This window comes from Hippoglossus hippoglossus, chromosome 19 (assembly GCF_009819705.1).
Source record: "Hippoglossus hippoglossus isolate fHipHip1 chromosome 19, fHipHip1.pri, whole genome shotgun sequence".
Lineage (NCBI taxonomy): Eukaryota > Metazoa > Chordata > Actinopteri > Pleuronectiformes > Pleuronectidae > Hippoglossus > Hippoglossus hippoglossus.
This window is the reverse complement of record NC_047169.1, coordinates 13,932,716-13,960,154: the sequence shown is the minus strand read 5'-3', so window position 1 is coordinate 13,960,154 and position 27,439 is coordinate 13,932,716. Positions and strand designations below refer to the sequence as shown.

The following is a 27,439-nucleotide window of genomic DNA, read 5'->3' as shown; positions in this document are numbered from 1 at the left end:
CACGGTTCTGACCATTTGCGGTTTGAAAACACTTTTTTGGGTTGTTCAGACTTTCGGGCCAATTGCAGGACGTTGAAAGAGCATTAAACAAAAGAAGAAGAAAGTCGAAGCAGCTCACAGGATTGCTCATAGTTTTCCCTGTGATGATATAATGTTTGAACAACGAGGACGTTCATTTGGCGCATTCGAAGTGTAGTGTCAAGTACTGAGCCTCAAGTTGGTGATGCTGGTAGAAATACCATTAAATATTATTGGCGGTAACAAAATGAACTGGTTAATTTATTTTCTCCATTCAAATAGAAAGACTGCTACCTGCCGAACTGACAACACGCCCACGTCAGATGCACGTCCGACTACCAACCAATCAACGTCAAGTGACAGCCCACATAGGTGATGACGACAGGACGCATGCATGTCATACAGGCTATAGTGTCTTGCTAAATTACAATGTGAAACCAAGACTAAATGGATCAAATGTAAACTGTACAATGTAACAAAGACATGATGCTAGGTGTGAAAATGCACCGAGATTCCTGTTGGGACCTTTGGGTGTGAACTTGGGCACAGTTAAATAGAATCTTATGATTCATAAAACATCTTCTTTGTGACAGTTGTTCCTCCTATGAAGCCCCTCTCAACCACCTCCTTGGTGATCTGACGAGTCACCATGCCGCTGGTCTCCGAGTGCTGTGTGGTCATCATCATCCCCTCTGTTAGAAAGCAAAGCAGTGAACATGAGTCTTTGAATGGATGTCATCAATGGGAAGAACATAAAAGAAACTGGAGGTTTATTTGTACCTGAGAAGTAGGGGTCGTCGACCATGGTGTGTGAGATGTTGGTCCGTGTGCTGACTTCTGTTGGCATTTGGAAAACCTCCCTCATCGACATTGACTGGTTATTGTCGATGTGTGAGATGTTGGTCCGTGTGCTGACTTCTGTTGGCATTTGGAAACCCTCCCTCATCGACATTGACTGGTTATTGTCGATGTGTGAGATGTTGGTCCGTGTGCTGACTTCTGTTGGCATTTGGAAAACCTCCCTCATCGACATTGACTGGTTACTGTACTGAGACAGTGCACCTACAGAAAGTGAGGAAGTAAGGAAACACACACATTAGTGTCACCATATGTACTAAAGTATGAGAAAGTGATATAGGAAAGCTAAAATACAATAATGAATAGATTCAATGAGACAATGAAAAAAATCTCAACCTTTATCTGTTTAATTGGCATTAGTTTTGGTATCTATGGTCCACAGAGGATTACTTATCTTGTTATTTTGTATTTTATATTTCATGGTTACAAGGCCATGCCTAACTTTCTCCTTGAGGGGATCACTGAATAATTATGACAAATGCTGGCCTGGTTTCTAAAAGAAAGTCCCGTTGAAATTCTTGGTTCCCAGAGAATGAATTTCAAGATTTTTCCCTCCACCTTCAAAAATAATCCTCAGATCAAATTCTACTGTAGTCAAAGAAAACATTAACCTCTCGACATCTTGACATCTGGTATTCGACGTCAGTATTAAGAAAAAGCCCACAAAACCCGTAAAGTTGAGAAGCTCTGGTGTCGCCTGCTACCAGGCTGTCTTTGGCAGAAGTCTGAATATAATTGATTCATTATTAAAGTGCTTCTCATTGTGGGAACTGTTCGGTTTCACTACCATTTTTAAGGTCTCAACCTTACTATGTAATGTGCCTTGAGATAATGTATATTAAGATTTTTGTTGGATTTGTGGAACCCAGAAGATGAACCATTGACGTTTTTCTAATTCCAGCATCAGGCTAAAATGTCCACTAATACTGAGAAGGTGAATTTCTATTTTCACCACAACACATTCTTTCTTCTAGAATCCACTCTGGACCAAATATCAATGCTGCACAGAAAGCATACCATGGTTTAATAGGTAGATTGCCAATTTCATTCATGCTTCTAAGGGTATAGACCCTAATTTTTTAGAATCTTGTGATCTTTCCTCTGGTGTCTTTCTAATTAAAAGGTTTGCAATTTTAGTTCCGCTACCAATAGGAAAGACAACAGGGTGGTTTTAAATCTGTCCCCACTGTCATATTACTGGGTGCAATGAAGGATTCGGTCATTTATTTTCATTCATTTAAAAAGATTTGTCAGTCAATTTAATCTCACCTCCATCTTGAGATTCGATGGTGATGATGCCCTCCCTCTCTGGACCGAAGCCCTGTGTGGTTCGAGCCTGAACTTTGAACTTGTAGGGAATGTTCTCAGTCAGGTTGGGGACAGTGAGGCTGGTCTCAGCGCTGTCGCCGTTCACCTGGAAGGAACGTGTGTCACCTGGAGAAAAACAAGAAACAGAGGTGATAGAAGCACGCACTTTCAAAACCTAGAAAAAGTTAAAAGGTGGCTTTGCAGTGGAAGTGTCGTCTTATTTTAATTCTCACTTCCACCATGCAGCTGTTCGCAGGTGACCACGTAGCCCAGGATGTCTCCGTTGGGTTTGCGAGGTTTCTCCCAGCTGAGCTGCAGCGAATCGGGGCTCAGAGCAGTGAAGACCAAGGGGCCTGGAGCACTGGGGGTGCTCAGAGTGAATGGTGAGCCTGCAGTGAAAGAAGACGTCAGTATTCACATACAGACATAGTCATTGTTTTGCGGGGACACAAAGTTGAACAGAATCAGTACCTGGCATTGGGCTGAGGGGACTCTTGGGATCGACTGCAGACTCGATGGTGATGACTCCTTCTCTTTCCTGGCCCCAGCCCTCCTGGCTCTGAGCCTTCACCTTAAATAGGTAGGAGTGGTTGGGCAGCAGGTCCTGGATGATCACAGAGTTCTCTGCTGGGTTCGTCACGTTGATGCGCTTTGCATCACCTGAAGGAGAGGACACAGGTTTTTTAGAATTAACAATAAAGACCAAACTAAAAAACACCTTGATAAACTGTCTCCAATAGCCAGTACATGGACCACTGTCGCAGTAAAGTGTTCATTCTTTATCAATTGATGGTCATTATTTACCTCCACTGATCAGCTGGTAGAGGACACAGTAGCCAAGGAGTTCTTTCTCACAGTGGGGCTCCTGCCAGCTGACCTTGAGGGCAGTGGGACCCAGAGCGGAGAACACCAGTCTGCTGGGGGTGTCTGGGACCCCAGGGGAAAGTCGTTGATCTGACGGATGCCCGAGATAGACAAGTGTAAGAATACTGTTGGATATGATCACCGTGAATATATGTGGTGTGTCTCTGTTTACATTTACCCCGAGCTGTTTTTATTTTCTTGTCGATTACATTATCAACTATTTTCCCTGGAGAGAGTGATTGGAAATATCTCCTCATGCTCAATGAAATTTAAGAACCTTAAAGTTGCATTAACAGTTATTTTAGTCACTCAGAGGAACATACTGTGAACACTAGGGAGTTTAAATTACAGTAAAAACAAAAATACAAAACATCAAACTGTTTCTTTTTACAGACAGTGGCTGTCATTCTTAGTATCAAGAAACAACAAAGTATCAGAGAAGCAGGAATGAATATGACTAAAGAGGAGAGTTTTACACATCACACCCAGCATCACCTCCAGTGCCTTCATGCATGTATGCCGCAGACTTACCCTGGAGCACCCTGTCCAGACTATATAAGGCTTCGTTGACATCTGAAGACTGGGTCCTGGACCTGGAAACCTGAGGCAGGCTGTAGCTGAACTGACTCTGAGAGCTGCTCTGCATCCCAGTGTAGCCGAAACCACCTGATGGCGCATTGAGCAGGAGGGGAAAAGCAGGAGGAGGCGGAGAAGGTGGAGGAAGAGGAGGCCGGAATGATAAAGAAGAGAGAGAGAGCAAAGAAGAGGATGGATGTAGCGCAGTAGGATGGGGAGGAGGGCAGGTGGAGAGTGAAGTCAATAAGAGGTCAGAGGTCAAAGATGAGACAAGGGGAGGGAGGGAGAAACAGCGATAGTCAGCATAGCTCCTGCAAAGTCTGTGTGTATAAGCCTGTTGTGCAGCCAATAGCCCCGATCCTGCTAACAGATGTCCAAGCTAACAGCCTCATGCACTTGCAGTTTACCTGCTAAGGCATCATCAACATTGTATTCCAAAGTAAAACCTTTCTTAGACCAGACAGTTAACAGCGAATTCCTCTAAATGTACTTGCGTAACCCCCTGCTGACGTCTAAAGCTTACCCAGATCTGGAAATTTGCCCGACACATCTCCCATGACAATTGAGTCCCGGATGTTCTCTTCTGCGTATCCCCTGGACTCCGAGCGCTTCCTCATGATGACTTCCGATGTATGTACTCCACCCCCAATCATATCCATCCTGCGAGAGCCTCCTACAACCCCAGAGAAAGATTAGGGATAAAAAAAACTTGGTGTTTTGACCCAATTCTTATCAATGAATCCGGCATCCACCTCACCTGCTCCGGACATGTAGGTGGTGGATGTGTCTGTGGTGAAGGAGCCGCCTCCTGCTCTGTAGTTCGAGCTCAGGGTGGACATAGGAGAGGATGAAGCTGACAGGTTGCGTGTCGCTGATCCCCCCGGGAAAAGGAAGTTCTGATCCCACTTCCCATTCATCCCGAAATCTGTGAAACACGATAACAGTGGACGGAAACGTCATCGGACAGATTCTGGGAAATTCAGCAGTTAGCATTCTGCCATTCTGACTGGAACAACACAGTGTCGCTGATGTGAAGCACCCAAAACCAGGCTCAACTGGCCTATAGAGAGGAAGCAGCAGCGCTTTATGTCCTGTAGCTTTAGTCTGACTTGTGCCACAAACAGCAGTGCGCCATCTACAGGCAATGATAGTTACAGCTGCAGTTTTTCTTCTAGTAGGTGTTGAGATTTTTGGCCTGTTGGTGACATTAAAAGCTGCTTCAGACACGCACTGAACTTTGTATAATCTCCTGATGTGAAGCGTGATGTGAGAGCGCAAATGAAAACACATGACAATACGTTACATCCTGCGTCCTGCACCACACCTCACCTGAATGCTGAGGAGATTTCTATGTTGTTGTGAACACGTCTGAGCAGAAACTCTCTTGCTGTGTTTTTCATGTGTGAAAAGCAAACTCCAGAAAAAGTCTGGACCCAATTGTGAGGACATCCTTGGAAGTTCATATAAAAAAACGGCTTCAGTGAAAAGTTAGAGGATCAACCGAGTCATTAGGATTCAGTCTCTGGGTGCCAGAAATGTCTTTACTTGATTTCACGGCAATTGATCTGATAGTTATTCAATGAAAACTGCAGTGTTGCTGTTTTGCCTGTAGGTGGTGACATAAACATGTCTTCTCTTTCAGACGTAAACTGCTGCTGCTATAAGTTTGGAGGGTAAAAAACTCAACTCCTGCTGATTAAACAGCTCCATTGATAAAATGTATCGGAAGATCAAATCAAATACTGCTGCACTTAAAAGATCGTTACTGATACTGCCCTGCAGAGATGAAACTGTATTGAAGACAAGAACCCATTATGTCCCTACAACCACAACTAAGCCTACACACCAGACAAGCTGTCTCCAGATCACTACCTCCTCAGTGGGATGGAGAGAGGACAGACAGAGACAGGCACCGGGAAAAGCCTGGCCCCCGATCATCAACTGGAGATGGGACAGTTGATGCCAGTGCTCCTCTCTGGGCAGATGGCAGGAGGATAGATGGGATAGATGCCAACTGGGGGCCAAGGGGACAAGGAACGCAAGCCCGAAAAATTGAATGACTAGACAAATGATAATATGTCTGAGCAGATCAATCACAAAGGCAGAGAGACACATCTGTTGCCTTGCTGGGTTTGGCCGTGCACTAACAGCTGACATGCTCGCTCCCTGTCTGGCTATCTGCGGGTCTGATGGAGTGGTCTTCACCTGGCAGGGGTGTTTGGGTGTAGCTTGGGCGGGGGGCCTCATCTGAACTCGTCTCTGTGTCTGTGCTGAGGCGACTGCTGATGACGTCCACCTGCTTTTTCCACGACACCTTACGCAGATCTAGATTGGACCCCACCAACTTGACATATTTCCATCCTTGTATTTGGGGTCATAGGGTAGAAGCAGGGAGGCGGAGATGTATCAAGTTTTTTTTCTTTTAACGATACATTACTAATCAAAAAGTAAAAGCTGTAACACATTCATCGGATACTGGATCACATAATGTATGCATACATGTATGATGTTTGAATAACAGAAATCCAAATGGGCTTCGTGGAGAGCAGCAACATCCACATTTGTCTTTGAGCCAAAACTAATAGCACAAACATGGCTGCAGAAAGCAGGAGTGTGACAGCAGATTTAGTGAGGGAAGGCGCTGCGGTTTGTGATCATAAAGCACTTTTACTGCAGATATCTACAGATGCATTGGAGGCAGATTTCGCCACTGGCTGGTTGGGGCGTTGCATGCCAGATGGAAGTGATATCAAAGAAATGCAGCGCCATGAGAAGGATGCCATTCCTGAGCATCTCGACTCTTCCAGCTTTTACTTAATGTCACGCTTGTGAAATGGAGGAAGGATATTAATATCAGCCTCTGCAGGCTTTTCACACAGAAACACAGAAATGTTAAAAAGGTGCCAGTAGAGAGCAGGTGAGGCCTTCTCAGTTTCATCTTAGGGGAAGATGGATGACTTCCTACAACACAGATTGGTCAAACACTTCACAGCAATGTCCACTTCCCCTCCTCCTGACAGGGCGATGACACCTCAGCACATATGGTATAAGTACAAAGCAAGATGCCTGAGACAGAGGCTGTGAAGTAAAATAATTGGATCCATATCACAGTGATAGCTCACAGTCTGGAAGCCTGGTGGTCACATGCAGCTTGACAGAGCCAAAAATGCATCAATCAATGAGCTTACACTGTTGGAGGAGTAACCTGTGGTCTTAGCTCTAGGTACCCACCATCACCAGAGACGCTGGGAGTCTTGGAGCCTCCAGGGGACTTCATCACCTCGTTGCTGTACATCAGGTAGCCGTCGTACTCGTCTCCTGCCTCTGCATCCACAATAGGGATGTCTGGAATAATGGGAACTAGGGACAAAAAGAGAGAGAATTCAATCTCTTCCCAGGAAAACACGACCTCACTGTGATGCAGTGTGCAGATGTGTTTGCCCTGGACTTACTGGACAGTGGTCTGGTAGGCTGTGATGCAAGGTTGATGGAAGCATCTCTGAAGGGACCCCAGCCCACGCTGTTCTTGGCACGGACCTTGTACTGGTAGGTTTGGGCGCTCTGAAGGTTCTCGATCAACAGCATTCGTTTCTTGGGGTTGTCGATCTTTACTTTCTTGGCGGCGCCCACCGGCTCTGTGAAAAGAAGGAAGTTGTAGAACATGATGGAAATTCCATAATGCAACCACGTTTTTATTAAAAAGTGGGATTCAGCGTCTTACTCAGGTTATCATCGATGGGTGTGTAGATGACCTCATAGGCTGTGATGTTGCCGTTTGTCTCTGCGGGCTCCCCCCAGCTGACCTGAGTGACAGTCCGGCTGATGACGTTAAAGGCCAAACGTCCTGGTTCACCAGGCACTGGAGGAGAAGGAGTCAAACTTATAACACCAGTGTTAACTAGGTCGAGGTTTTGTAATTAAGCTGATACAATAGCCAGTATCTGTAAATGTTAATGAAAGAGTAAAAGCTGTAATAATGGAATGTGGTTCACATACCAACATTGATAAAATGTTGTCTAACTATGATGTCAACCGGAAATGTTTGACATGAAATTAAATTAAATACCTCAATTACAAAATGTTGTAAATTGAATAAATTACCTGATAACAGCTTGGTTAGAATAATTAGATATTTCACTCCACTCATTTACAAACTGTGTGAATACAAATTATGTTTACAAACTACTTGCACCAACCCCCACCCATGTTTAGAAATGTTTTTGTGTAAACAATTTTACAAACAAAAACGTTTGGAATTGGTCCAGTGAATTGACATGGCGACAGTGGCTACTAAGTAATCTTAAGGGGCAACTGTGACACACCACAAAATGTCCACTAAAAATGTATTTTTACTAATAAAAGACTCAAATTGTTATTCTGGGTTTCTGCTAAAATTCTGGCAACATAACTCGTCTCGCTTAACAAAAAGTTTCACTCTCAACCATGCAGCAGCTTGTTGTCTCTTTCTCTGTTCTCGTTAGCACTTCAATGTTTCGTCCATACACTAAAGCTCAAACCATTGGGACGGCCATCTGCATCGAAGGCTTCTACGTCATTGTCCACGTCAGAAAAAGATACAGCCATGATAGTTTCTGTCTTTAAAATACAAACTGCTCTCTCCAACTCTTTCTCTGATGCTCATGAGACTTGACAGTGAGACTTCTCGTTGAGAGAAATATGTGTGATGTTGCCAGACTCTTAGCAAAGACCCAGAATAACAATTTGAGCCTTTCATTGGTGAAAAAAAAACCTCCTTGCAGACATTTCTTGGACTGTCGCAACTACCCCATAAGATTAAATTGTAGCCATTGCTGCTGTGTCGTGGCTGCCGGTGTAAATGATTTACTGGTCCAATTCTCAACGTTTTGGTAAATACCATTCATTTACACACCCACATTTACAAATTTAGGGCCCAGGTAAAAATAAATGTGCACAAAAAATTGATTAAACAAGCCAGAAGCTACTAAAACTATATGCTCAAATCTAGCAATGGATTTATGAATAGCTGGTGCAACCCAGTCTAACTAGATAAATTGCAAAAAAAATTAAATTTACTAGATATGTTTAATTTGGTTTTATCTGAAGCAGTTAACCTGCTTGTAGCTCCTTTAATGAACAGCATCTAACTGTGATTACCGTCTTCCAGGGTCTGACAGGCAATCATGTCTGTATTGTAGCCTTCTCCCATTGAATTATAGGCGCACACTCGCATCTCGTAGTCGCAATAGGGGTAGAGGTTGGTCAACTCAGCTTGAGGCGTCTTCACATCCAAGACCTGGGCGTCTTTCTCTGGGTCGCCGTAAATCCAGTACTTCACCTAAAAAAACAAGGTAAGAGTATAGAGACAGTACTTGAGAAATAGAGTGGCTCTTGGAAATGATACTAATTCATTCAAGTTGTAGCTTCTGTTCGTGTTGATTTGATGTACCTTGTAGCCCATTGGGTTACCAGGTGGTGGGTCCCAGTTCAGGTGAATATTTCTGGGTCCAGTTGCTTTGGCTTCAGGGTTTCCTGGAGCGAGAAGGAGACCACCAGGGGGGAAGCCTTTCATGCCGGCGGAGTTCTTCTGCAACATGTTGGCGATCCCAGGACTTGATGGAAGGAGAGCTGAAACAATCAAATCAACTGTTTTAGAGTTTCCTTCTCTCATCATGTAATATCTGAAATCACACCACCAGAAACAATTTTCATTTGATCTCTCTACATTGTGTCTTACCTTCTTCTGTGACATTGACAAGGGTGGTCTTCCTCTCTCCAATAGAAGCATTGCTACTTGGTTCGAACAGCTCCAGATGGAAAGTCTCAGGCTGGATTGGACCAGGATGGTTTTGCGGGTCGATCACTATGTTCTTCTCTGTTTCTCCAGGACCAAACTTCAGAAGGCCAGAGAGATCGAAGCGCTGGGCCTTCTTTGTACGCCATTTCACTGTGGCGGGGCTATCCGGGTTTCGAGTACGCACCACAGGAATGGTGTAGGTCGGGTCAAATGTGGAGAAGTTCTGGGTGCCCTTTTTGAACATCATCACGCTGGGCTCTAGATAAAATAAAATATTGTCAAGTGATAGATGAAACCTTTGCATTCAATGCTTTGATTGGGTGTGATGAATGTGAAAAGTCTTGTGTTCTTTCACCTGGCTGGTCTGCGATGGTGACAGTAGTTCTCGGGTAGCGCCCCAGCTTCGCTCCCTGCCGTGGGTTACTGAGGTCCATGACAAACTGCTTGACCTGTTTGTCTTCGAGGAGGCCATCTTTCTCAACCAGCTCCAGCAGACGAACAGGAACTGTCTTCTGGGTCTCACCAGGAACATAGGTCAGGTCTCCTTCCACAGTTATATAGTCCTAAAATACATAGGATCAACAGGTTAGAAGAACAGTCATGAAGCAGAACTGTATCTCATCGACAAGTCGGTGCAAATTGGCTGCAGCCTCTGATGACCCCTTCCCTTGGCAAAGCATCAATATTATTTGACCCTGGGTTGACTTGCACCGCAAGATCTCCACAGTGCTGTGTCAGCAGTGGATAATGGTCAGATTGCACCCATTACTACTGTGCTATAGGTGGAAAAAGATCTGGCATGTGTTTATTTATTTAACCAATCACTATCTGGGGCAGCACTAAGCCCTGGATACAAAGACGCTACAAATGCAAAACAGAGCCAGAGGGGAAACTTGTTATGTTGGAACATTTGCACGAAGGCAGGCATCACTGTCGTTAAAAAGGAAAAATTCAAGCATATTAAACTATTCCAAAAATTGGCACCTGAAGTGCCCCTGTCCTGTCAATGGACTTTTTTTAATTTAATTTTTTAGTAAACAAGTCACTTACTAACACTACTAACAATAAATATTACAATTGTTAAATAATTTTCTCAGATTTTTGAAAGTACACAATGTGTTTTAGCAAGGAACAATTTTCTAAATATATTCAGTGAAGTGTGGCTTCGCTTTAAGCTATAGAGCTAAGAGTAAACAAGGAATGACTTATATATGCACCTCACTGAATAAGGGACTGTGTATGGAGGTCAGACATGTAATCCGCCCCTCTGTGTAAATTGTGGCCCCTTTATAGCCCCTGATTTAGAAAAATCCTAGACCCGCCATTGTTGCAGAATCCAAATCTTCATGTGAAAACATGCAATTTAGAGCTACGGTGCTAGCTTAGAGGTTTTGGTTGAAAAAAGGTAGTAGGCTGGAAGCCGGAGAGGAGCCACTTGAAATAGGCAGCCAATGGTAGATTTATATCCACAGGGTAGATCCAGGGTAGAAATAACCACCATGTATAAAAGCTCAAGTATTGGACCACTTTCAAAGGCACGTAGGGGCATGATCCACTTGAGAAAACAAGACAATCCAAAATGTAGACACAAAGACACCAATACATTTAGAGCAGTGATCATCAGCTCACCTTTTTGTCCTTGGCTGTGAGGTCCCGTGAGCGGTATGTGACCTGTGTTCGTCCATCCTCAATGATCTCCCTGCTGATTGGAATGTTGGCCACTCCATCCTGTCTGCTGTATGTGTAGGCCGGCTGGAGGAACGAGAACACACTGGTGGCTGCGGAGAAAGAAAAGATTCTTCATCAACAAGCAAAGATTTCACACTTTTCATTGTTTTAAGTCAGAGGTGTTCTTTTAAGTCCCTCATCTCATTCTCTTTGATTGAAACGTCACAGGGGTAAAGAAATGGGATTTTTCAAGTACAAATACATTAGGTCCGAGATTCCGCACCATGCTCTTTGATGATGGTGATGTTGACCAAACGTTTTCCGATCTCAGCAATGCCTAGCGGCACATCCGCAGCCTCCACAAGCAGCTGCTTCTTGTCATCGTCTTCTTCTTTGACAAAGAGCGGCACATGAACGTCTACTGACTCCACACCTTCCTGGAACTCGATGGCTCCCGAAGCCTCTGCAGAGGAGGACCACGCGTAACGACAAGTTTAATGACAAGGCCAATGAAGGTAAGGGCTGCTCGTTGGAGATCAGAACTGAGAAGTTTATTTTCTTCCACACATACAAACAGTTAATGCTCACCTCTGTCTGTGGCCACAGTGTAGTAGCCAGGCACCACTTTGAGGTCTTGGAAGTTTCCAGACTGGACATTTTTCTCTGTGAGTTTAACAATATCAGGAAAGCTGCTACGAGGAGCGGACAAGACAGTGTCCATGATGGTGTAGTCCTGCCTGAAGAGCAAATGGACAAGCAAAGGGACAAAAAGGCATGTGTGACCCTTGGTTCCTGAAAAAACAACCAGCCAATCAGGGTTGACTTGTATCGTCATGTATCGATCAGATTGTTACCTTTTTCCAGCATTTCTCTGCATTCTGTAAAAACCAAAACAAATAATCAGTTGGTGAGAGAATGGACATTTCCCTTTAGGCACACCTACACTGGATGTAGGTGTGCTGTATATCAATCAGGGTAGTTTATTAAATGGTTAAATCCACCCTTTTTAATGATATTTAATTAAAAAAAATATATATTTTGACATACAGTACATGTTAAAGTTTGATGTCTGCTGTTGTGTAAAATGCTCTAAAACTGATGTGCAATGTGGCCAAAAATCCTATAATATGACGTCATTATACAGCCATCCTCTCTGCCCCCCCCCCGACTTACTTCCAGGGTCCCCATTTGCCTTTTAGTTTTAAATATGAGAATACGAAATCATTCATATCTTACAATGACAATAGTTGCATGTTATAAATGAAACAGCTGTTATGGAACATGCATCTCACCTGAAAGCGGTCTTCTGCACCTTCTGGGCCCCAGGAATCTGTTTGTACACCTCATTGAGCTGGATGAAAGAAAATAAAACAGTTTTCAGTGTCACAGTCACCATTCACACACTTACACAAAAGGTCACCAAGAAACAAAACAAAAACACACTCACGTTATCGGCCGCTTCTTTGCGGAGCTGATCTGCTTCTTTGGATTCAGGGCGGGACAGGATTTCAGAGAACAGCCTGTTCAGCCGGACGGAGAGTGGGAACTGGACTACAAATGACAAATGACAAGAAGGACATTTAAAACAATGTCCCTAAGTTCTACACACTTAAATGTCAGTTTAATGTCATAGGTTTACTTTTAAAGCAACACTGTTTAACTTTTACAGCGCCCCCTGCAGCAGATTAAGTGGTTTTTCATTTAGAGAAAAGTCTATCAATCTCTTGGGTGGAGCTCTGACTGCGTAGTGACTGAATCACAATTGAACAGTGGATATTTCCCATGATCCCTGGCTTCCTGAACCAGAAGAGCTGAACTACATTCGTCAGTCCCATTCTTGTGAACACAATATCTCAATAATGCCAAAAGGGAATTTCTTCAAATTTAGTACAAACATTCAGTTGCACTCAAGGATGAAATTATTTGATTTCAGTGGACGAAGGTAAAAAATCAAGGTCGATGTGACCTCACAGAGCACATTATTTGCCTTGTGAACACGTTATATCTCAAGAAAGCCTTCAGAAAATGTACTCAAACTTGGTATAAATGTTCATTTGGACTCATTAATTAACTTATTAGAACTGAACTCTACTTGGAATTCTTTATATTTTAAAGGTTTCCTCGCTGAATATTGGAGATAATAGCAGTTTTTTGTTGACGTCACAGTCATTTTTAGTCACAGTCAATTTAACTGGTCTACAGTTCAGCATTATTCTTGAACCTGCTGGATCTGATTCTGACAATTGAAGCTGTGACTTTTAGTCAGTTTCACACTTCTCACAGGAGATCGTACCCACTCACCAAAGTAACATAGAGCCAGAACAGACGTTCATGGTGAGGAGTGGGAATGAAAGTGGCACCACTCTCCCGTAATTTAACATAATTTAGCACTTACTAGTCTCTTTAGGATTTGGCTTCATCAGAGCCTGGGGGTGATTGGGTCCTCTGTGTACATTATCTGTCACCTTCCAGCGAACCACATCAGTCCCTTTGGGTGGACCAGTCCTCACCATTGGCGTGTCCAGATGGTCTGAGGTGAGCAGAGACTGGCGGAGCAAATACTCATCTTCCTTGAAGCCGACCATGCGACCTGCAGAGCAAACAACATATGGTGACTCATATTCAACACGGTCCCAGTCGGGGGATGACGGATTTTAGATCTATGCTGTTGCATGTGATGTAAGTGACACACGTCTTACCTTTCCTACAACAAGGCAGCAGTGCAAGACAGCTCTGTTTCAAGTTAAAAGATGAGAGGAAAAAAGATGAGAAAAAAACGGAGCATTTCCATTAGAAATATCAACCATATGAGAAATGTATTTATACCTGGCAGCAGGTTTTGCAGCAGGCACAGTATTTCCAGCAGCAGAGCAGCAGGAGTGCCAACAGTAACAACAGGAACAAGAGGAGAGGCAGCAGCCACAGGAGGCTGGCAGCGGGACAATCTGAAGGGTCATCACAAAGCACAGATAACATTAGAAATGCAGCGATTATACGGAATACTGCTGCCAGGAGGTTAACTGGAGGGATGACAGGAGCTCTCATTCAGTATATCCTGTTCCTAACTCATGTTGCTATGGTTTTAATTGTCTCTAATGTTCAGACAGACATCACTTTTCTCATGCTGTCCTTTCTTGCAGCTCCTCTTTTCAGCCTCTGTCTGAAACACTTGGTTTTAGTTCCTTTCTCTTTAACTCTGCAGAACGTTCACACACACACCCCCCCCCCCCCACAAAAAACTTGTATAACACACTAGAGGAAAGATATAAAAAAAATCATGTGTCTCCCTTAATGAACAGTGTCCTGGCAACATAAGCAAACGCCTCCACAACTGTCTTCACATTTAAACCACGGTGTTGCTGCTCATATTCAAGCTGCAGCTCACCTTTCTTTTTGAGCACTTGGACGTCCAAGATTCCATTTTTCGAATCTGTGGGGTTCTCAGCAGTGTAGTGGTAGGTACAGTCATCATCTTCGTCACGGAAACTGCACGAATCAAGCACTTTGTCCGCTGAAAACACACACGTACAAGCGTGCTATAGCGTGATGCCATATTTATCATTGTGAGGAGTATCTGGATAGTTAATGTAGCTCCTTTGTGAGCTCACCTTCTTTGAGTTCATCCACCATGGTAATTTTGAAGGGGCAGTTCTTACAGTCCTCCTTCTTTCCCGTCTTCCAGGCTTGACACTGGACACAATCCCTTGTACCCTCACACACGCCCAGCTGGGCCTAGATGGGACACACACATACAGTATGTACACACATCGAAACACTAAACAGACACGCTAACCAAAGCTAAAAAGCATGAAGCATATAAATAGCACCAGGTGTATTATGAGGCCTTGAGTGTAGCTGAAAAAAGAAACAACAAAACTAAAGAATGGGCCTCATGCAAGAATCGTTCTTATATAATACGTACAGATTTGTTGTCAAGTTGTGCGTACGAGTGATTTAGGAGAGTTTGTTGAATTTACGAGTGGTCCATTATCGTAGGAGTCGTGAGACATTGGTCTGCTGTTATTCAGGTCCATTCTTGTGGTGAGACATTATTTGAAGCAATTTTCATATCGATTTCCTCTTTATTTCAGGGACAGTATGGCCCATGACAGTGTTTGCATCGAAAGTGCTGCTTTAGTCTCTTAATTTTACTTCTGACGTTGCGAAAAGGTCTAGACTTTATCTTTCTTGTTCTTTGAAATCAGGACTTCAATCTGCAAAATCGTGAAGTTCTTCTTTTTGCTCTTTGATGTCACTAACATGACGTAACACTTCTAACACATGGGGCGTTAGCAATGCTTTTTTACCATCTCTCAAATATGCACAAGTGGCTTTCATCATGTTTATGCAGCTCATTTACACACTCTTCTGAAGATTGAAGCGTTTGTTCAATCTAACGTGTCATGTTCGTACAAACTCACTGTGCAAACAAATGTAGGAGAAATTTAGAATAAGTATACGAACTTGTTCATTGCATGAGGCCCATTGTGTTGGAGCTGAGAATTTGATCCATTCACGGCAACATAACACACATACTTATACATTATATCCACACACCTGGAAATTTGGCTCACAGGTCGAAGTCATCTCCACGCCAGTGTTGTTGCACTGACAGCGACCGCAGACACATTTAGCTACCCCATTGCAGATACCCTGGCACAAAGACACAATCAGGCACCAGTGTGAGATACACTGACGATAACCTTACATTGAAACAAAAAGAGGGTGGGGGGCTCCACTCACCCCCTTGTTGTCCAGACAGGTCTGGTTGCTATTGGTACACTCGCAGGCTTTTCCACTCCAGCCTTTTCCACATACACAGCTACCCATCGAGCAAGTGCCACGGTCTGATGGGAGGAAAGAATGGGATTTAACAGCATTACCCCTGTGGTGTGTGTGTGTTTGTTTCCTGTATACTGTATACTGTATACTGTATATTACGAATGTAAAAGAAAGTAAAAAACAACAAATGGGATATGGGCCAAGAAAGAATATTTTTAAAAAAGGCGGATCCAAGATCACAATCCTTATTATTGTGAGATTGGACTTTTCTTGACATTTTCACCATTTTCCCAGGTAATAATCCACGGATGATGATGACTGTGTGAAATTTAGTCAGCTTCTTTTCAAATTAAGGGAACTCTTGGGCCTTGACAGAAGCCCAAGTTAACGTAATATAATGTGTCCTGAAAGGTATGCTGAGAGACAACATGTCAAATTGAAGAACATCTGCAACAATCATAGAGATGACACATCATATGCACACATCCATCCTTAGTCATTAATTCAACAACTGCAAGTTTTCGCACCGTTGCAGAGGAAGCCTCCAGATCGTGGACACTGGGTCTTGTCGTACTGACAGTATGGTCCCTCAAACTGATCTGGGTTGGAGCACACACAGCCTCCACACTGCTTGCACTCCCCGCGACCTGAACAAGGCTCCGTATTGCCCGGGATTTTGCACCGGCTGGTGTCCTGAGCTGAAGAACTCACTGAGCAGTTACAGAATGCACCCAACCTGAAGGAGACACATGGACAAAGCAAAGAGAAAAAAAACAAAGACTTAACAGTCCATCGCTTGGCAAAGGCATCATAACCCAGGTAATAATATGGTACTTTTAAAGAGATGCTGCACACTTAAATGTGTTTTTTGTCAACCAGTCAGAGACGTCCTCCCTCCTCTCCTGTCCCACAGATGTCTCTTTCTCTCACACACACACACACACACACACACCATTTGAACCGCTGGCTGAGACAGCCACCTGTGCCGGCTCAGGACTTCACATGAAGCCTCTACTTCATGTGACATTTCTGTCGCAAACGTGTGTGCACTGCTACTGATGTCGTCGCTCATAGCAAAAACTTAGAGAAGAACAAGAAGTGAGATAACTAATAACTGTGTTATATGTATGTGTGTGTGGGGGTAAGGGGGTAGGTGGGCAGGTCACAGCCCTGCCTCCCAGCACTGCATTTTTAAAACATTTCCAGGGAGACACACTCCAGCCAAAACTTAGGGGTGATGTTACACTTTAATAAAGAATTAATAATAATAGTCTCACCAGCCATCAAAACACTGACACTTCCCACACCTCATGTCTCCATTGCTGTGGCATTTGGCTGATTTAAGGACGGGAGTCTGCAGGACAAATAAAAGAAACCAAGGGCTTAATTCCACACAGAGAATTGAGAGTCAATGACTTCAGCTTGTCTTCTTGTGCGCCTCAGTGTTCATCTACATGTCTGACCTTCTCACATTCGCAGGTCGGACACAGAATCGAGGCCTCAATGCTGAAAGCGTTATTGAAGGTGGTGGGCTTGACTCTCATCGTCCCCTCCTTATCTTCCTCATTAGTCTGGCAGACAGGCGTTTCGTCAATCATCCTCTGGGCTTTGAGACGCATCTTGAACCTACCCTGGAGAACACACGTGTACACACAGTTAAGAGGATGACTGTGCACACCAAGCATTTAGCTGTATGAGTCTTAGAACAGACAATTTAGGACCATATTTGACTACAACTATATGGCCTGTAAATGCTGACAAACTGGTTTTAGTAATTAATTATTAAAACTGACCAACAATGTCAGCAAACTGATCATCACTTCGGGGAAAATTTGTATTCCAACCTTCGATCATCTATACCGCTTATCCTTTGAGGGTCGCGGGGGGAACTGGAGCCAATCCTAGCTGACATTGGGCGAGAGGCGGGATACACCCTGGACATGTTGCCAGTGTATCAGAGGGTACTCAAGCTTCCTCCCACAGTCTAAAGACATGCACATTGGGTTGTCCCTGTATGTTGCCCCTGCGATATGCTGTCAACCTGTCCTGGATGTACCCCGCCTATCGCCCAAAGTCAGCTGGGATTGGCTCCAGCGCCCGCCTCCGTGACCCTAATATGTGGTATACATGGTTGGCTATATTGGTTAATGGTGCACACCATCAATCTAAGATGCAACTAAGATTATAAGATGCAGCTCATGCATAGAACTTGGGGGTGTTAAAAACACACAAATTTGTTTGATTGATTCGTTAGTTGTTACTGTCTTGTTTCCTCTCTTACAATTTCTCCAGGCTGGAAACTAAAGTTCCCGTATTCTGAAAGTTGTCCCCCGGTCGTCATGAACTGAGACTTGAACGCTTTGGGTGTCTCCTCCGTATGGATGCTCATCTTGGAACGGATATTCTGAAAGGACACACAAGGACATCAGCAAAAAGACGTATGATCATTTGAGGTCATTTGACAGTTTTCAAATGACAAAAAGAACCTCATTCTTCCACCTGATGATTTACAGAGGAGATGATGTTGTACCTTGAAGGCGGTCTCCATGACCTCCAGGATGTTAGAGGAATCCTCTTGCAGCAGACCAACCTCAGCAATGGGGAAATATTCCTGAAGTTTCTACACAATACAGAAAAGAAATCCTTTAGCTAAACTCTGACATCACAGTTCAAGAGAATAACTCCTGTGAAAACTGAACAACTACAGACCACTGACCTTGTAGTACGTGTATGAGTGGTTGGTAACAGCAAATATGGGGATGATGTTGTGTTTGCCAAGCACGCGGACCAGCGTGGGTATTGATGGGTAATCCTGTTTGGTATCCTCTGTGTATTTGCCCACTGCGTCCAGGTGGCAGCGTTCGTCGTTGCGTGGCAGGATGCCGGACAGTACGTTAGCGCCATCTGCCTCGTAGTGGAAGGCTGACTCGGTGGAGAAAACCAGGAGATGTGTGCTGTGGTTTCGCCAACCGATTCTATTCTAAAAGAGGAATACAAATAAAGTGAGGGACATACAAAAAGAGTCAATAATTGTCACTTCCAAAGTTTATTTCCTTCCCTTCATTCCCAAGATTGTTCGAAGTGCAGTCATTTATCTTTTTTCCATCTGGGGGCAGTGGAAACAAGCTGCACACATTACATTCACATACTATAACCTTTTATGCTGATATTAGCAAAAAAATATTCTTATAGCTCATTTAGTGTGTGTGAAGATGGATGACATGACAACTCCCAAAAAGTGATGCCAAATTATATTGATCAACCCCTGGTGGCTGGCTACATTACAGGTCATAAATCCCGCCTCCTCCATATTAGCAGGTGGGACATGGACCAAACGAAATAGCCAAAGTACGTGTCAAATAAATTTTGGTATCTCTTATCACACTGATGTATGTTCAAGTGCTAGTTTTTGTGGCAAGTTCGATAAAATCTTATCTGATGCATGTTTATCAACGGGACCTCGATGTTGTGTCTCCACACCACGATCACTTCTGCCCAGACTGATGACAAAAATGCAAAATGTTGGCACCCGTATCCCAGATATTTTACCTTCAGTTTTGTATAACAGGGGCCAGTGCAGACAGGTCATCCATCTTTATGTACAGTCTAGGTCAGAGGTATTCAATTCAAATTTAGAGAGGTCCCGATAGACAATATTTCTGGTATTAAATAGAAATGCTCAGTCAAAACTTGACAATTCTCAATGATTTATCGGTTATATATCCAGGTCCGGATAGGACAATGTCTGGGTCTGGATCTGGATCTTGGTCCACCTAGTGACCCCTGGTCTATGGTGTACCTCAACTCGATTTCTATTATGTTCACCAGCTCATCCCAAACTTTGTCTGTTATTCGGTGCTGGGTAAGTGGAGAACCAAAACAATGTATGATTCTTACTGACCCCACAAACTGCAGCCTGCAATATGGCGTCAAACCCTCCTTCAGGAGCGTCCAGGTTGCCAGATATTTTCTCCTTCTGGAGCTTTGAGGTGAATTCGTTCACATCTTTGGTCAGCTTGATGACGTTTTGGAAGGAGAATGGAGGGTCACTGTCGGGCCATGGCGTTTTAAGTCTGAGAAGTGAAGGAGGAGGACGGACAAAAAAAGAGAGACGGCATGGACATTTATACTACACCCCAACGTATACATACTTCACTTTCCAAAGTAGGTTCATTTTACATTATCTCTCTTACTTGGAGGGTCTCATGTCCGTCTGGGGCTCAATCACTTTGTCAACAAACTTCCCAAAGCCAATGGTGGGGTCATTTGACAGGTTCCCAATCAACCGAGCTACAGGAAATACAATAAATCAGTATCGCATTGACAGTCAACCAACACATCACCAATTTGATGCCGTTTCAGGGCTGCTCACATAGCTCATTGCCCATCTTCTTCAAGTTGGCCAAATCATCAGCCATGGAGTTGGAGAAATCCATAAGAATATAAAGATCCAGAGGACCTTTGGTCGGAGCAAACACGTCCACGTCCACCACCTTCTCCTCTCCTGGAAGGAAGCTCATGCTCATCCGCTGTGGAGACACCTGAGACTGGCTGTGCTTCATGTTGATCTGTTGTGCCTGAGCAGCAGGAAGGGTAATAGGAACGTTAAGATTTTTGATTTGAAACAATGATAGACCTTTAAGACTAAAGAGTGATGGAATGATTTGAAAAGAAACGAGAGTGGGGATGTCTTACCCTCATCACAATCCTTTCGCTTTTAGCTGTGATAAGAGCCGCACCACTGCAGCCGTGGGCGCGTATGTTTTCATACAGGTCACAGCGCGGGCCGTCAAAGTTCTGCGCAAATAGGGAGTGTGATTAGTCAGTTAAGCTTTCAGTTAACAACCAGTTTTGATTCATTCAAAACTATTAATTAAGGGTGAGGATTCATTCTTCATCAGTGGTTGCTCAGTCCTAAGTGGTCCAATCACAAGTGGTCAGCTCTAAGTTCAGGTCTGAATGCAACCAAATGCATCCTCAATGTGTAGTAAAATTACCTTAAATTGAGATTAATTGATTTTAGGTTTAATATTAATCTCAAATTTATCAACAGCTTTATTTTTATTTTTGAATATGTTTTACAAAAGCACCTTTAGCAAATTTAAAGAGCATAGAAGGAATTGTTGGATTTGGAATAAAATCATTTTCCAGGTATTAATGCGCTCACATCCAATGGACAGATTAGCATATTGCACACGGATAAAGTGCAAAGCTGCCATCCAAGACTGGAAAAATGTATCAAGAAGCCCGCACTTTACTCTGCTGTTAAGTCTTTTTGGAAGAACATAGTAATTTAAATAACCCTGAGTTTTAGTAACAGAGGAACTTCCACATCCCTCTATACTCATCCCCTACAGACCGACCTTTGTCAATATTTTCTAGAACTGATGACCTACCCCTGTACATCTCCGAAAAGAACTGGGAGAAAAACTGTAAAACTTTGTAATTGTAATTGTAGGATTTGTTTAAATTGTGCTAAAGTGTACTTAAAAGGGCGACAGTCTGTTATCTGCTCTCACCTCATCAGGGCAGTAGGCGCAGTCTTTCCCGGCCTGCAGGCACTCGGAGCAGCTCTTGTCCCGGGCCTTGAAGCAGTAGTTCTCTGAGGGGAGAGAGTCGGGAATAGCCAGAGACACAGAGAGCCAACAAAGTGAGAATCAAACCCAGGAAACATAGCAAGAATACCTGTGGTAACACCAAAACACATTTAACAGATAAAACTGGAGCTGAGGAATAATTTCATCTATCTTTGACTTTATATAATATTGCAATTGACTTTGAGATTTTTGATTTTATAGAATTTATATGTGGCCACGAGCATTATTTGTTTTCTACTGTTACTCTGAGACATTTTATTCCATTCACTATTTCTTTTTCGTATATTTTTTATCATGATCTTCTTCGTTGTGTTTGTTGGACAATTTTGATAGATTATACAATTTGTTTTCTTTAAGTTCAGTGTTAATTTGTTACAATCAAACTAGCTCTTATATATTAAGTAAGCAGTTTTGTTATCACAATATTCAAGAGCTGTTCCAAATTCTTTCCACTACCAATTACATTTGTTTCCTTACAAATAATGTCATGTTTAGTGTTTTTGGATACCTCACTTGTAATCTATAATATGAACAGCAATGGTCCCCACATTGAGCCCTGGGGAACCCCAGAAATTACAAGTTCAAAACACTGATATACCAGCAAACAAAAAAACAGATAATTTAAAAAAGGTGCTCATCTTTATGAGATAAATGTAACTTTAATCAATTAACTTGACAAATTTCTACCTAAAATGTAAAACTATCCTCCTTACATTGAAGAGAAGTCTCAAAAAACTAAAAAGATATGGAAGGGATATAAGTCAGGGTTATTTAGGTTATTTAGGCTACTAGTTGCATAGAAAATAACATGTCAGTAAATGTATTCATGATCTATGGTTTGATCCCTTGCTCCTCCAGTTTCAGTTCCCCCTGATGGCTGCACCGTCAGTGTGTGACTGAGATGTATGAGTGATGAATTAATGTATGCGTGAATGGGACAAGCGGTTGTTAAGTTCATTTACGTCCTCACCTTCAGCATAACAGGAGGTCAACAGGATGGCTAGAAGCCCAAGCCCCACTGAGAGATATAACACCCATCTCCCCATCTCCTTCCTTCAACAGAAAAATACATAAATACATTCACATGTACAATATACACAAAATCCACTGTTATAGAAAGAGAGAGAGAGGGAGGGAGAAATAAGAAAAAAAGGCAATGAAAAAACGTTTTATCTTCAGGCGATATCGCTGCAGACTGAGTTGTAACTTGATCCACCTGTACTTTCTTTTGGTCGAGGCTCGAAGAAAGTGAACAGGCCCAGACACTCCCTTCACCCTCACTTGAGTTGGTGAAATGAGCTGCAATCTGAGACTGGTTTAAACAAAGAGACGCAGCCTGTACAAAAAACATCTTGTACAAAAAATAACCAATTCCGGTTCTCAGAAGAACTTTGTCCTTTCTTAGTTTAACCATAAATGTTATTATGCTTATAAATAACACAAATACAACCAAATATATAGAACCGTTTTTTATTAATCAGGGCCTCTGATTCAGCGGCGGCCCTAACTGAAATCTGATTGGCCCCTAAAGTGCTCCTGTCCTGTCAGTAGTGGGGTTTTTTTCTTTAAAAAAATGTAAATTAAAAAAAACTAGATGCCTATTAACAATTGTAACAATAAATATGACACTTTGTCAGGGATCACAACAGGAAGAGACCAATACAGGGTGGGACCTGGAAATATTCCTGGGTGTTGTTTAGACTCTTCACAATAAAACCTATAATTTTGACAGAAAGATATAAAAAATTTAAAAAAAAGCTGAAGATGGGAGAGGTGGGTAGTGAACAAAGGGCACGATGTGGCATGCAATGTCTCTGTAATTATCTCAGTGGGCAGCTAACTGTGCCACAGTGCTCAGAAGAAAATGATGATTTGTGCCTCTGAAGATTTACAACTCCGAGATGGAATTTCTCCCTGGGGCGAGAGAATGACCCATCCAAGTTAAAAAACACGGCCTGGAAAACACATGGGAAAGGCACCTTAACACATCAGTGTGAGCCTAAACTGACTACAAGTGTGTGTGCGCGTGTGTTTGAGTGTGTGTGAATTCATGCCATAAGGTGTCCCATAAATCACTGACCAGGACGGGTCCGGAGGAACAGACCAGCTCCTATTCTCCAAACTTCAAACTGTCAGTCACGGAATATGAGCTGAGATGAGATAAAGCACTTTGTATACTATTCCTATTTAGACAGAATCAAAGTTCAAAGCTACGCTGCGCAGTGGTTTTCTATGACACCAACAACAAACTGGGAGACACAAATTAGAGCTTCCAAGAGGCAGAAAATAGAACTGAGTCATCAGCCCGCTATTCGGTTTAAACTGCACCGTGGCACAAAAAAAAAAGAGGAGACATTTATCTTGAGTTCAAACGCCTCTGGTCCTGCAGACAACAACACGTCTGCAAGGTGAACATACCGCTGCTGGGCGTGGGTCGGAACCTGTCATGACATCATCAGTTAGGGGTGAGGGGTGAGGGTGGGGGTGTATTGATAGGTTTGGGGGTCTGATTTGGCTATAAGTTCAGGGTCCTGCCTTTGGTCGTTAGCTAAATTACAGCTAAACACATCTGGAAAATTTGTCTTTGAAGTTACTGTATCTCTGAATTCCACCTTAACAACCCAAACAAATCAAAGCAAACTAAATGCTGGGGGTCTGCTGGTTTAACACTGAGTATAAAACAGTAGAAGACAGCGAACACTGGGAACTCACTGTCGCTGGTACTGTTCCTCTTTCGTTCACCTGTGTTGCATTACAGTCAGAGATGTGGGCAATCGTGCGGAAAGAAAAAAAAATCAAAAGAGAATAAACTAAATCCAAATCTTTTCTTGCACGCACTTCTGAAATATGAAATTACATAACTCACATTTCACTTCCCTTCACCTTGCTCAAAAGTTATATACGAACATTAACGAAGCAGAATAATCAGTCCGTTTTGTAAAAGTCTTAAGAAAACGTTGAAGGTGAAAACAATGGAAATGTATGACTCGATAGAAAGAGATTACTAATCAAACAAACCTCTTACTGTGCTCTCACCCAGACCAAGTCCAAAAGTCCAACCGTAAATAAAAAAAACAGAACAAGAAACTGTGTCCTTTTTGCTTGGTTTGACCCACAAAAAAGTTTAGAAAAAGGTTTGTATCCACCTGTGCTGAAAAAGTAAAGTCCTTGTGTCCAAGTTTAAAGTTTAAAAAAGAAAGAAAGAAAGAGACAAAAATATTTCCAGTCTTTCTATTGTCTATCTTTTCTTCCTTCCTGGTCAAATAGTTACTTATTCAACCTTAAAGTCCAGTGTGTGTGTGAGTCTGTGAGTGTGTGTGCAAGAGTTTTTAAGGAGAGCGACATGAATGACAGTGAGACTCAGCAACTGAGTGAATGCAACTGTGTGTTGTGACTTGATCCCTCCTTCAGCTTCTGCGCACTCACACACACACGGACACGCACACACACACAGGCACTCTCTCTCTCTCTCTCACACTCACACACACACACACACACACACACACACACACACACACACTTTCCCTTCCCTGTCCCAGGTGAGCGGCTGTGACTGAGAGGGTTAACTCCCTTCCTGTACCTCTATCCCTTCCCCACCCTGTTACAAGTTAAAAGCTCCACACCTCTGTGTGTCAAGGCCCCCTCCTTGCTGCATTCCACCGCTAGACAAGTTCACCTGTGTGGGCTTGAGGCTGGGGAGGCAGGCCCCTCCTTCCACAGCCTCGTCCCATGCTCTTGGGAGTGGCACATGGAGCAGAACACTGCCTGCAGGCTATGGGAAACGGCTTTGTGACTCCTAGGTTTACACAATCATGTGCTCATACTTAACGGGCACATTCTCTACTTCTCCGACATTTGATATGAATAATGTGATTGCCACATATTCTTTTATTGAGGTAAAGCTTACTTCCTTCACTCTGAACGATATGGTAATCTGCATTCCTGAACATGCCACAGTGTCCCTGACACACAATCCTCGTGCTCACCTGGTTTAATTGTGTTCCTTACAAAGCGTGAGTGGACTGGATTGGAGTTGCAGTTAGAGTCCGACAGGTCCCCTACACCCTTACAAAGACACAGGTCATTTGTCATATGTCCCCACATTCCTTGTTCATTGTTCATCATGCCAGAACTTTAAACTAGTTAGGCCTGGGTCATGATTCACAGAAATCTAATTCTATTTTGTGTAAGATTGTATTTAGTGCAACTTTTAAGGAGAACAATAGTATTGTAGAAGAAGTAGTCGGAGTATCATATAAGATCAGTGTCAGTTTTACAGGGATTTCTCTGGAGAGGCTTTTTCTCTTGGCTCCCTCAGACCACACATCAGGTGTTAAAGGTCGTTCTAAATCCCTATCATTGCACCTAATTACACTCAAACAAATGGACAGGACTCATCCTGTACTTGTGACTCAGCTCCTCTAGAACCAATGGGTTGACTCAGAAGAAAGAACAGCTATTTGTCTACACTGTACGTGCCACATTGGGCAATCTGCGGAAGAACATACACAGTCACAGGCAAGTTCTTTCCAGGAAAATAAAACTAATACATCAGGATCAATCAATCCCTCCTCTGAAGCACTTTTCATGCTCCATTTGAGGTTTCAGTAAAAACACAGGGGATGAATCAAAACTGAACCAATATCCATGAAGGATGTGGTTTGGGTTCAGACAATAATTCATGGATCTTGATGAAAAAAATGATCTGGTGAATTTAAATGTGGTTTCATAAGGGGACCATTGGGCCTTAGCAGCAATATGTATCTGATCTCAATGCATGCATATGACAATGGGGATCAAGTGGCCAATCAGCCTTGGTGGAGGTAAGCACTTTCCAAGCATTGTAAAGGTGGAAACATCCTGTAATGAAACACATCATAGTGCAGGGGGTCCTACAGAAAAACAACCACAAGACTACATCAATGATTTTGATGGACCTGTTCTATGTTTATTATAAAGATGAAAACGAGAACAAAATATCCTGTGATCCTGTGGTGGGATGTAACAAAGTACATCTATACTTAAGTAGATTTTAAATATCTGTACATTACTCAAGAAGATTCATTTCTGTCACTTAAAAATCTGTACTTTCTACTCCACTACATTTTAACAATGCAATGACATGACAATGTTTTCAGGGACATCATGTGCAGCTCTATCTATAACAGGGTCTTTATTACAGGCTACACTCTGCTACACTCTCAGTGCTTTTACTTTTAATACTAAGTACATCTTATAGCAAGTACTTACTTTTACTCAAGTAGAAAAATGAATGTTGCACTTTTACTTTTACTTGATTAAAATCTTTTCTATTCATTTGTACATTTACTCAAGTAAAATGTTACTCGTACTTCTTCCCAGTACTGCTATGTTGAAAGGCATACAGTATAGTGCAGGGGGATCCTACATACCAACACAACAGGGTTCATTTAATGCACCTGCTACAGTGACATTTAAACCAAACTTAATACATTTAGCTGTATGAGTCATTTCATTTATCAACACAACTTATTGTCTATACTCACTCAGGAGGAACTTTATCTCATGTAGCAGCTGTAATTACTTCATTCACCACCAAACGCGTGCAGGAGCAGCTCTCAGCTCTCTGTCCTGGGCAAACATGGAGCATTAGACTGAAAGAGGTTTCTTACTGCGAACAGGACGGTGACCTGGACTCATCAGCAGCACAGACGACAGACAGAGCAGCTCTCACTCCTCTGGACCAGAGAGAATGTGTCTGCTCTCAGCTCCAGTCTGACTGTGTCCAACTCCTCTCCTATTTACATGACAAAAACACTGTGCTTTTTGCATCACTGACTTCATTCACTGCCGTAGCTCTCTCCCTCTCTCTCTCGCTCTCTCTCTCTTCTCCTCGCCAGTAAATGTTCAGCAGTGAGTGTGGACCAACACACAAAACTAAGAGCACTCACACATTACTTAGTCCTGTATAATAACACAATACTAATACAGTTTACGTGTTGATTTAATTAGC

At 42.9% G+C, this 27,439-nt stretch overlaps 1 protein-coding gene across 1 annotated transcript; it reads right to left on the bottom strand.

Moving 5' to 3' along the window:
* Nucleotides 1-201: 201 nt before the first annotated feature.
* On the bottom strand, nt 202-27,180 carry itgb4 (integrin, beta 4). The gene is made up of 43 exons (XM_034571075.1): nt 27,014-27,180; nt 22,418-22,500; nt 21,370-21,452; nt 20,546-20,647; nt 20,223-20,427; nt 20,044-20,140; nt 19,752-19,923; nt 18,567-18,830; nt 18,381-18,470; nt 18,132-18,254; nt 17,314-17,481; nt 17,128-17,204; nt 16,378-16,586; nt 15,812-15,915; nt 15,626-15,721; nt 14,677-14,800; nt 14,454-14,579; nt 13,895-14,013; nt 13,768-13,801; nt 13,464-13,658; nt 12,516-12,619; nt 12,361-12,419; nt 11,923-11,946; nt 11,657-11,805; nt 11,352-11,531; nt 11,030-11,178; nt 9,756-9,963; nt 9,341-9,658; nt 9,053-9,231; nt 8,761-8,941; nt 7,346-7,483; nt 7,077-7,259; nt 6,856-6,984; nt 4,382-4,549; nt 4,148-4,297; nt 3,580-3,723; nt 2,989-3,138; nt 2,656-2,844; nt 2,418-2,573; nt 2,146-2,310; nt 799-1,080; nt 543-710; nt 202-283 (listed from the first exon to the last, which is right to left on the bottom strand). Coding segments are annotated over exons 1-42 (6,009 nt in total). The 5' UTR covers nt 27,016-27,180; the 3' UTR covers nt 202-283; nt 543-579.
* Between the last annotated feature and the right edge of the window lie 259 nt (nt 27,181-27,439).

What these genes read in the sequence shown, in the direction of transcription:
- itgb4 (XM_034571075.1), bottom strand. An exon ending in CCTGTGAGCCAAATTTCCAG is followed by an intron (nt 14,801 to 15,625) that starts GTGTGTGGATAT and finishes TGTCCCATCTAG; the next exon opens with GCCCAGCTGGGCGTGTGTGA. An exon ending in TCTGGACAGGGTGCTCCAGG is followed by an intron (nt 3,139 to 3,579) that starts GTAAGTCTGCGG and finishes GGCATCCGTCAG; the next exon opens with ATCAACGACTTTCCCCTGGG.